This window comes from Centropristis striata, chromosome 4, assembly GCF_030273125.1.
Source record: "Centropristis striata isolate RG_2023a ecotype Rhode Island chromosome 4, C.striata_1.0, whole genome shotgun sequence".
Taxonomy (NCBI): domain Eukaryota; kingdom Metazoa; phylum Chordata; class Actinopteri; order Perciformes; family Serranidae; genus Centropristis; species Centropristis striata.
In genome coordinates, this window is record NC_081520.1 from 27,791,480 (window position 1) to 27,801,354 (window position 9,875).

The 9,875-nt window shown below is 48.7% G+C and overlaps 1 protein-coding gene across 1 annotated transcript; it reads left to right on the plus strand.

Annotated features, from left to right (window-relative positions):
- Positions 1 to 3,494: 3,494 nt before the first annotated feature.
- LOC131970711 (olfactory receptor 10A6-like) lies at positions 3,495 to 4,606 on the plus strand. The gene has a single exon (XM_059332133.1). The coding sequence runs from the start codon at positions 3,656 to 3,658 to the stop codon at positions 4,604 to 4,606; it is 951 nt and encodes a 316-aa protein (XP_059188116.1). The 5' UTR covers positions 3,495 to 3,655.
- Positions 4,607 to 9,875: the final 5,269 nt, after the last annotated feature.

The following is a 9,875-nucleotide window of genomic DNA, read 5'->3' on the forward strand; positions in this document are numbered from 1 at the left end:
AATTTCATCTTGTGAGTAATGTCATGGCTTGGTCTTGCATGGCTTCTTCTAGGACCAGCTCGTTGATCTTTATTGATGACATAACACACATGATGGCAGCAGAAAAATATTTTCTGACCCTGGAACATGTCTGAATAAACATAAATAAACACAGAATCATATCACAATCTCAATATCAGCTGAAATAATGACATCTGAGATTTTTTTTTTCAAATCATGTAACGCCAGTTGCTAAGGAGAGGCAAGTCTGGCAGCAGGCAAATACCTTGCGATTGTAGATGTCACATGTATGCCACACATATTTATTTGGATGTAGAAACTAAATTGAATGATATTGTGCCAGAAATTTCTTCCACATAGAGAGTCTCTTTCTTTATTAAATAAATTAACACAACCCCAAACCACACCAAAACTGTCCCAACTCCAGGTGTGGATTTACATATACATAATATGTACCTCTTCAATGAAAATAATTCCAAATTCCTTCAACCATTACTGAATAGTAATATGGTAATTTGATTATAATTATTAACTTAATTGTTAATCAGTGTTTGAGACTGATTTTAGTTGAATTTGCTGTCTTTTCTCTGTTTAACAGAGGGGTGCCCCATTTTTAGGTGACCCATAAAGATCAGCTTACCTCGCCCGGCCAGGTAAACCGGGGCCCCCACTTTTGTCCATGGGGCCCGGCCGGGCTCAGCCCGAAGAAGCTACATGGATCCGCCGACCTGTAGGCCCACCCCCCGCAGAGTAGGGCATAGGGGTCGGGTGCAGTGGGAGTCGGGCAGCAGGCGAAGGCGGGTACCTGGTCGTGCTGGCCCCCAGCTCCAGTGGCTAGCTCTGGGGACGTGGAATGTCACCTCGCTGGCAGGGAAGGAGCCCGAGCTTGTGCGGGAGGTGGAGCGTTACCAACTAGAAATAGTTGGGCTCACCTCCACACCTAGCGTGGGCTCTGGAACCAAACTCCTGGAGAGAGGCTGGACTATCTCCTTTTCCGGAGTTGCCCAGGGTGAGAGGCGCCAGGCAGGTGTGGGGATACTCACAAGACCCCGGCTGAGCGCCGCTGTGTTGGAGTTCTCCCCGAGGAACGAGAGGGTCACCTCCTTGCGGCTGCAAGTCGCGAGGAGAAGGTCTCTGACTGTTGTCTGTGCCTATGCACCGAACAGCAGTTCGGAGTACCCGGCCTTCTTGGAGTCTCTGGATGGTGTCCTGGAAGGGTGACCGCCTGGAGACTCTATAGTTCTTCTGGGAGACTTCAACGCTCACGTGGGTAACGATGATGGTACCTGGAGGGGGGTGACTGGGAGGAACGGCCTGCCCGATCTGAACCCGAGTGGTGTTTTGTTATTGGACTTCTGTGCTAGTCACGGATTGTCCATAACAAACACCATGTTTGAACATAGAGTTGCTCATAAGTGTACCTGGTACCAGAGCACTCTAGGCCAAAGATCGATGATCGATTTCATTATCGTATCATCGGATCTGCGGCCGCATGTTCTGGACACTCAGGTGAAGAGAGGAGCAGAGCTGTCAACTGATCACCACCTGGTGGTGAGTTGGATCAGGTGGCGGGGGAGGATGCTGGACAGACCTGGCAAATCCAAACGCGTAGTGAGGGTGAACTGGGTACGTCTAGCGGAGGCCCCTGTCTGCAGGGTCTTCAACTCACACCTCCGGAAGAATTTCTCCAACATCCCGGGTGAGGCTGGGGACATGGAGTCCAAATGGGCCATGTTCAAAGCCTCAATTGTTGATGCGGCTGGTAGGAGCTGTGGCCTGAAGGCCGACGGTGCTTGTCGTGGCAGCAACCCAAGAACCCGCTGGTGGACACCAGCAGCTGCACAGTCGCTGAAGCAAAAACTCGGGTATGGGAGGAATTCGGGGAGGCCATGGAGGAGAACTTTCGGTTGGCCTCAAAGAGGTTCTGGAAAACCGCCAGGCGTCTCAGGAAGGGAAAGCAGGGCTTGGCCCAAGCTGTGCTCAGCGGGGGCGGAGACCTGCTGACCCGACCTGTGGATGTCATCAGACGGTGGAAAGAACACTTTGAGGAACTCCTTAATCCAGCCAACACATCCTCTGTAGAGGAGGCAGAGTCTGAAGACTCAGGGGAAGACTCACCAGTATCCCTGGCAGAGGTCGCCGAGGTCGTCAAAAAGCTACCCGGTGGCCAGGCGCCAGGGTTGGATGAGATTCGCCCTGAGATGCTGAAGGCTCTGGACACTGTTGGGTTGTCACGGTTGACACGCCTCTTCAGTGTCGCTTGGAGGTCTGGGACAGTGCCAGTGGAGTGGCAGACCGGGGTGGTGGTTCCCATTTTTAAAAATGGAAAGCTCTCGATTTACCGGTCCATCTATGTTCCAACCCTCACCTATGGTCATGAACTCGCGGATACAAGCGGCTGAAATGAGCTTCCTCCGTACGGTGGCTGGGCTCAGCCTTAGAGATAGGGTGAGGAGCTCAGACATCCGGAGGGAGCTCGGAGTAGAGCCGCTGCTCCTTCGCGTCGAAAGGAGTCAGCTGAGGTGGTTTTGGCATCTGGTAAGGATGCCTCCCGGGCGCCTCCCGTTAGAGGTGTTCCGGCCACGTCCAACTGGTAGGAGGCCCCGGGGAAGACCCAGAACACGGTGGAGGGATTATATCTCTCTCCTGGCCTGGGAACGCCTCGGGGTCCCCCAGGAGGAGCTGGACGTTGTGGCTGGGGAGAGGGACGTCTGGAATGCCCTGCTTAGCCTGCTGCCCCCGCGGCAGGCTAAGACCCGGCCCCGGATAAGCGGAAGAAAATGGATGGATGGATAATCACATGTTCAATATATTTAATTTGGGACATCCTAGGTTCACTACATTTGTGGTGCCCCGTGTGAGGCAAATATTGCCTGTGAACTGATATCCCTATCTATTTGTGGTCCCCAGTGTGAGGCAAATTTTATCTGTAACCCAATGGCCCTATGCAAATAGGTACCAACTGTGAGGCATAGTACAGTTGCCAATCGTTCATACTTGTGCAATACTAATAAAAACATACTACGTTGTGGTGCACAACAACATTTTTTATACCAATTCTAGATTTGCTAGAAGTCCTTACATTTTACAACAGCAGTCTGCAACAGGAGAAGACATCCATCCGTACTTACAAAAGTACATTGTGGTGTAAATTGATTCATTCGTAAATTTAGTAAAAGCAATTTGAGAGATTTATGCAATGGTAACTACCACTTTTTAACCAGTCATTCTGTTTAATTAATCACGTGCTGTTGCTAACTAAGCTACAAATTATGTGTTTTGCTGTTTAAACTTTGCAGTCTGTTGCACTAACAGCTGTCACTGAGGTATTTTGATGCCATTTCTAGATTGTGTAGTTTGCTGTATAAGCAAGCTGACAAAAAAAATAAATAATTGAAACTGCCAGTCAAACAAGTGTGTGCCTTAAGGATAGGACGGATGTGACTTATTGGCTCTAAAAGACTATATAAAGCAGCTGACCAAAGTGATTGTAGCAGTCTGTGCACAGGCACAGAACTGTGAGAGCTGCTTGTAAGATTTTCCAACTTTTTGTTCAGTAAAGCAGTGTTGTTCAGTGTAAAGCTCAGGAAATAATATCAGGTCACTTAAGTCAAAGAATTTATTTTTTTTATTTAAAAGAGAAGTTTGAAGGATAATGGCATCCCATTTTAAAGAAGGTAATTCAACTTCATCATCTTTCTCTTATTTCATTCTTGACGGTTATGAGGATGTTGGATCGTTGAGATATTTTTATTTTATGTTAACTGCAATGCTGTACATTGTTATTGTGATTGTCAACACTTCTCTGATTGTGGTTATCTGTGTGAACAGAAGCTTACATGAACCTATGTACATTTTTCTGTGCAGCTTGTTTGTAAATGAACTGTATGGTAGTACAGGGTTGTTTCCATTCCTTCTGGTTCAGATCCTCTCTGACATTCACACTATTTCTGTTTCTTTGTGTTTCCTGCAAATTTACTGTTTGCATACATATGTAAATATAGAATTTTGTAATTTAGCCATCATGTCTTATGACAGATATCTTGCTATCTGTTGTCCTCTGCAATATAACACACGAATGACATGTAACAAAACAGTTATCTTTATTATTGTTGTATGGTTGTATTCTTTTGTGAAGTTCCTAATTACTTTTTCCATAAACATCCGTTTGACATTTTGTGGAAACATCATAAATAGTTTGTGTTGTCAAAACTATCTTGTTGTTAAGTTGGCCTGTTCTGACCCCAAAGTGAATAATATTTATGGACTCTTTGGTGCTGTTCTCACCATCTTGGTCCCCCTGCTTCCAATCCTTTTCTCCTACATGAAGATTCTCAAAGTGTGTTTTTCTGGCTCCAAACAGACGAGACAGAAAGCTGTCAGTACCTGCACACCTCATCTCAGTTCTCTGCTTTACTTTTCTTTTGGCTGTACTTTTGTAACCATTCAGAGTAGAATTGATATGAGCAGTGTACCCACTGTGCTGCGTCTTATTCTGTCTCTGTATCTTGTCATCGTGCCGCCATTTTTGAATCCTATCATGTTTGGATTGCATATATCCAAAATACGGACTAATTTAAACATTTTCTCTGTTATAAAATGTTGACTTGTCAAAGAGATTAAATGTTGATGAAATAAATAAAGTGTCAGTATATTCATCTATCTATCTATCTATCTATCTATCTTTCTATCTATCTATCTATCTATCTATCTGTGTGTGTATATACATATATATATATTAGGGAAATGGGAAAATCTCAGACAGGAACTCATCATTTATCAATCATATACCTTTTGCCAACATATTTGTATATTAGTGAGGCCTGAAATACAACATCAAAGCCAAACCACTGTGTGTATATATATATATATATATATATATATATCAGTGGCGGGCGGTGCATTTCACACATAGGCCTTCAGTGATGTCCAACTTAGTCAATAAATACCTTTCATTTTGCCAGCATTTATAACACCAGGACTGGAGAGTAGTTAGAAACACACTTAAGCACTACTAGGCATTGCATCACCTCAGTTGTATACAAAATGGGCTATTATCCGGCGCATTTTAAAAATCAACAATACCGCATCAGCAATTAAAACATATCTGGTATGCTACTGTCAACACTTAAAAATAAAAGGGTCTTTAAAATTATCTTTCCAAAAAGTTTTATTAAATGAGTCCACAAAGAATATGCAAGCTTTAACAAGATTGTACACATTGCAAAATCGCAGTTTAATATCAGAAAGACACTAACAAGACGGCCATACTTTGGCGACAGCGACACAATAAACAAGTCTCTTTGTGAAAAAACTTTTTCATGTCAAAACGTGACGTATCACGACTTTCTGTGACCTGTTGCTTTGAGTACAACCACACAGCTGCGCCAATGCGCCAGATTATTTACATACCGTTAACAGTCCCGGGTGTGACTCTGTTGGTCTGCATAGCACTGCCGTGGCTCAAACTAGTAAGTATCCATATCCAGTCACAGGACGCGTAAATGTCACATTCAATGTGAGGCCAGCTAGAGGGCCTTACTGACACAACTCGTGATCTGATTGGCTATCGCAGCTATCTATCAACTGTATTTGCCCGTTCACTTACAGTGCACAGACGCCCGCATTGTTGATTCTGAAGGCCCGTGCAGATTTCATACAGCCTGGCAACATAAGATAGCTGAATTCTGATTGGATAAAAACTCTAACCTAAAAACAACAGCACTGGAAGGAGCATAATATGACATGAAGAGAATATGAATACTTTTAGATATTTAGGGAAAGAAAATTAAAAATTAAATTAACCTTTACCATAATTATGATCATGATTTCTGGTTATGTTAGGCCAGCAGAGAAGGCCTTGCTGGCCCTGACGGCCCACCACTGATATATATATATATATATATATATTAGGGCCAGGACTCTATTAAAAAAACTAATCAAATTAATTATCCATCCATCCATTCTCGTCCGCTTATCCGGGGCCGGGTCGCGGGGGCAGCAGGCTAAGCAGGGCATTCCAGGCGCCCCTCTCCCCAGCCACAACGTCCAGGTCCTCCTGGGGGACCCCGAGGCGTTCCGAGGCCAGGCGAGAGATATAATCCCTCCACCGTGTTCTGGGTCTTCCCCGGGGCCTCCTACCAGTTGGACGTGCCCGGAACACCTCTAATGGGAGGCGCCCGGGAGGCATCCTTACCAGATGCCCAAACCACCTCAACTGGCTCCTTTCGACGCGAAGGAGCAGCGGCTCTACTCCGAGCTCCCTCCGGATGTCTGAGCTCCTCACCCTATCTCTAAGGCTGAGCCCAGCCACCCTACGGAGGAAGCTCATTTCGGCCGCTTGTACCCGCGATCTCATTCTTTCGGTCACTACCCAAAGCTCATGACCATAGGTGAGGGTTGGAACGTAGATGGACCGGTAAATCGAGAGCTTTGCCTTCAGGCTCAGCTCCTTCTTCACCACGACGGTCCGGTACAACGCCCGCATCACTGCTGACGCTGCACCAAACCGCCTGTCCATCTCACGCTCCATTCTACCCTCACTCGTGAACAAGACCCCGAGATACTTGAACTCCTTCGCTTGAGGCAGTACCTCTCTCCCCACCCAGAGGGGGCAGTCCACCGTTTTCCGGCAGAGAACCATGGCCTCAGACTTGGAGGTGCTGACTCTCATCCCAACCGCTTCACACTCGGCTGCAAACCGCCCCAGTGAGTGCTGGAGGTCCCGGCTTGATGAAGCCAAAAGAACCACATCATCTGCAAAAAGCAGAGATGCAATTCTGAGGTCACCAAACCGGATCCCTTCCTCCCCCCGGCTGCGCCTTGAGATCCTGTCCATGAAGACCACGAACAGAATCGGAGACAAGGGGCAACCCTGGCGGAGGCCAACACCCACCGGGAACGTGTTTGACGTTGTGCCGAGTATGCGGACACTGCTCTCACTTTGGTTATATAGGGACCGGATAGCTCGTAGCAACGAGCCCGGTACCCCATACTCCCGCAGTACCCCCAACAAGACTCCCCGAGGGACACGGTCATAAACCTTCTCCAAATCCACAAAACACATGTAGACTGGATGGGCAAACTCCCATGCCCCCTCCAGAAGCCTCGCAAGGGTAAAGAGCTGGTCCGCTGTTCCACGGCCAGGACGAAAGCCGCATTGTTCCTCCTGAATCTGCGGTTCGACAATCGGCCGGAGCCTCCTTTCCAGCACCCTGGAGTAGACTTTCCCGGGGAGGCTGAGAAGTGTAATTCCACGGTAATTGGAACACACCCTCCGGTCCCCCTTTTTGAAAATGGGAACCACCACCCCGGTCTGCCAATCCACAGGCACTGTCCCAGACCTCCACGCGACACTGAAGAGGCGTGTCAACCATGACAACCCAACAATGTCCAGAGCCTTCAGCATCTCAGGGCGAATCTCATCCAACCCTGGCGCCTTGCCGCCGGGCAGCTTTTTAACTACCTCAGCGACCTCGGCCAGGGATATTGATGAGTCTTCCCCTGAGTCTTCAGACTCTGCCTCCTCTACGGAGGACGTTTTGGCTGGATTAAGGAGTTCCTCAAAGTGTTCTTTCCACCGTCTAAGGACATCCCCAGGTCGGGTCAGCAGGTCTCCTCCCCCGCTGAACACAGCTTGGGCTAAGCCCTGCTTTCCCTTCCTGAGTCGCCTGACGGTTTTCCAGAACCTCTTTGAGGCCGACCGAAAGTCCTCCTCCATGGCCTCCCCGAATTCCTCCCATACCCGAGTTTTTGCTTCAGCGACTGCCGCAGCTGCAGCCCTTCTGGCCGAACGGTACCTGTCTGCTGATTCCAGAGACCCCTCGGCCAGCCAAGACCGAAAGGCCTCCTTCTTCAGCTTGACGGCCTCCCTCACCGCTGGTGTCCACCAGCGGGTTCTTGGGTTGCCGCCACGACAGGCACCGACGGCCTTCAGGCCACAGCTCCTACCAGCCGCGTCAACAATTGAGGCTTTGAACATGGCCCATTCAGACTCCATGTCCCCAGCCTCACCCGGGATGTTGGAGAAATTCTTCCGGAGGCGTGAGTTGAAGACCCTGCAGACAGGGGCCTCTGCCAGACGTTCCCAGTTCACCCTCACTACGCGTTTGGGTTTGCCAGGTCTGTCTAGCATCCTCCCCCGCCACCTGATCCAACTCACCACCAGGTGGTGATCAGTTGACAGCTCTGCTCCTCTCTTCACCCGAGTGTCCAAAACATGCGGCCGCAGAACAGACGATACGATAATAAAATCGATCATCGATCTTTGGCCTAGAGTGCTCTGGTACCAGGTACACTTATGAACAACTCTATGCTCGAACATGGTGTTCGTTATGGACAATCCGTGACTAGCACAGAAGTCCAATAACAGAACACCACTCGGGTTTAGATCGGGCAGGCCGTTCCTCCCGATCACCCCCCTCCAGGTACCATCATCGTTACCCACGTGAGCGTTGAAGTCTCCCAGAAGAACAATAGAGTCCCCAGATGGTACCCCTTCCAGGACACCACCCAGAGACTCCAAGAAGGCCGGGTACTCCGAACTGCTGTTTGGTGCATAAGCACAAACAACAGTCAGAGACCTTCTCCCTGCGACTTGCAGCCGCAAGGAGGCGACCCTCTCGTTCCTCGGGGAGAACTCCAACACAGCGGCGCTCAGCCGGGGGCTTGTGAGTATCCCCACACCCGCCCGGCGCCTCTCACCCTGGGCAACTCCGGAAAAGGAGAGAGTCCAGCCTCTCTCCAGGAGTTTGGTTCCAGAGCCCAAGCTATGCGTGGAGGTGAGCCCAACTATTTCTAGCTGGTAATGCTCCACCTCCCGCACAAGCTCGGGCTCCTTCCCCGTCAGTGAGGTGACGTTCCACGTCCCCAGAGCTAGCCGCTGGAGCCGGGGGTCAGCACGCCCAGGTCCCCGCCTTTGCCTGCCGCCCGACTCTCTGTGCACCCGACCCTTATGCCTGAGTCTGCGGGTGGTGGGCCCACAGGTCGGCGGGTCCACGTAGTCTTTTCGGGCTGAGCCCGGCCGAGCCCCGTGGACAAAGGCCCGGCCACCAGACGCTCGCCTGCGTGCTCCCCTTCCGGGTCTGGCTCCAGGAGGGGGCCCCGGTTTACCCGTGCCGGGCGAGGTACACTGTTTTAAATGGTCCCGCTTCATAAGGGTCTTTGAATCGCTCTTAGTCTGGCCCCTCCCCTGAGACCACTTTGCCATGGGAGACCCTACCAGGAGCTATTGCTCCCGACAACACAGCTCCCAGGATCACTGAGGCACACAAACCCCTCCACCACGATAAGGTGGCGATTCTTGGAGGAGTCAAATTAATTAGAGGCTTTGTAATTATTAATCGAAATTAATCGCATTTTAATCACATATAAATATTTGACCTGAGAACAGTGAGAAGTCATTTTTTTCACATGGATTTTTAGTATACCATTGAATAATGACTGAATACATAAGCTTAAGCAACAAAAATAGTGTTTATTTTTGTTCAAGTCCAACAGACCAGTGCAATTTTTGCCATTAAGTGTAGCAATAGCATATTTAGAAATATAGTACATTTCAGAAATTCAGGTAGCCTATATGTAGGTAGACCTTCTGTAAACTATAATACTTTGGTTTTTAAAGTAAAACACCATCCACGCTAGCTACCACACTAGCAACTAGCTGCTATATGTTTTGCACTGAGGTGATACTTGAGGCTCGATGTGCTGTGGTGATATGCAAATTCCTTGTTTCATAGCTTGCACACAACCATGCTCTTATCGACGCTTCCATCCGTTAATTTTTTGTAGCAAAATTTCCCATCCATGGGGCCAACCAAAGCGCTCTCATCAGCTTCTTCCTTCATGTTCACTGTGGTTTGTTGTTGTCTGAACTC

Bases quoted from the DNA above. Each gene is read 5' to 3' on its own strand.
- LOC131970711 (XM_059332133.1), top strand. From the start codon at position 3,656: ATGGCATCCCATTTTAAAGAAGGTAATTCAACTTCATCATCTTTCTCT.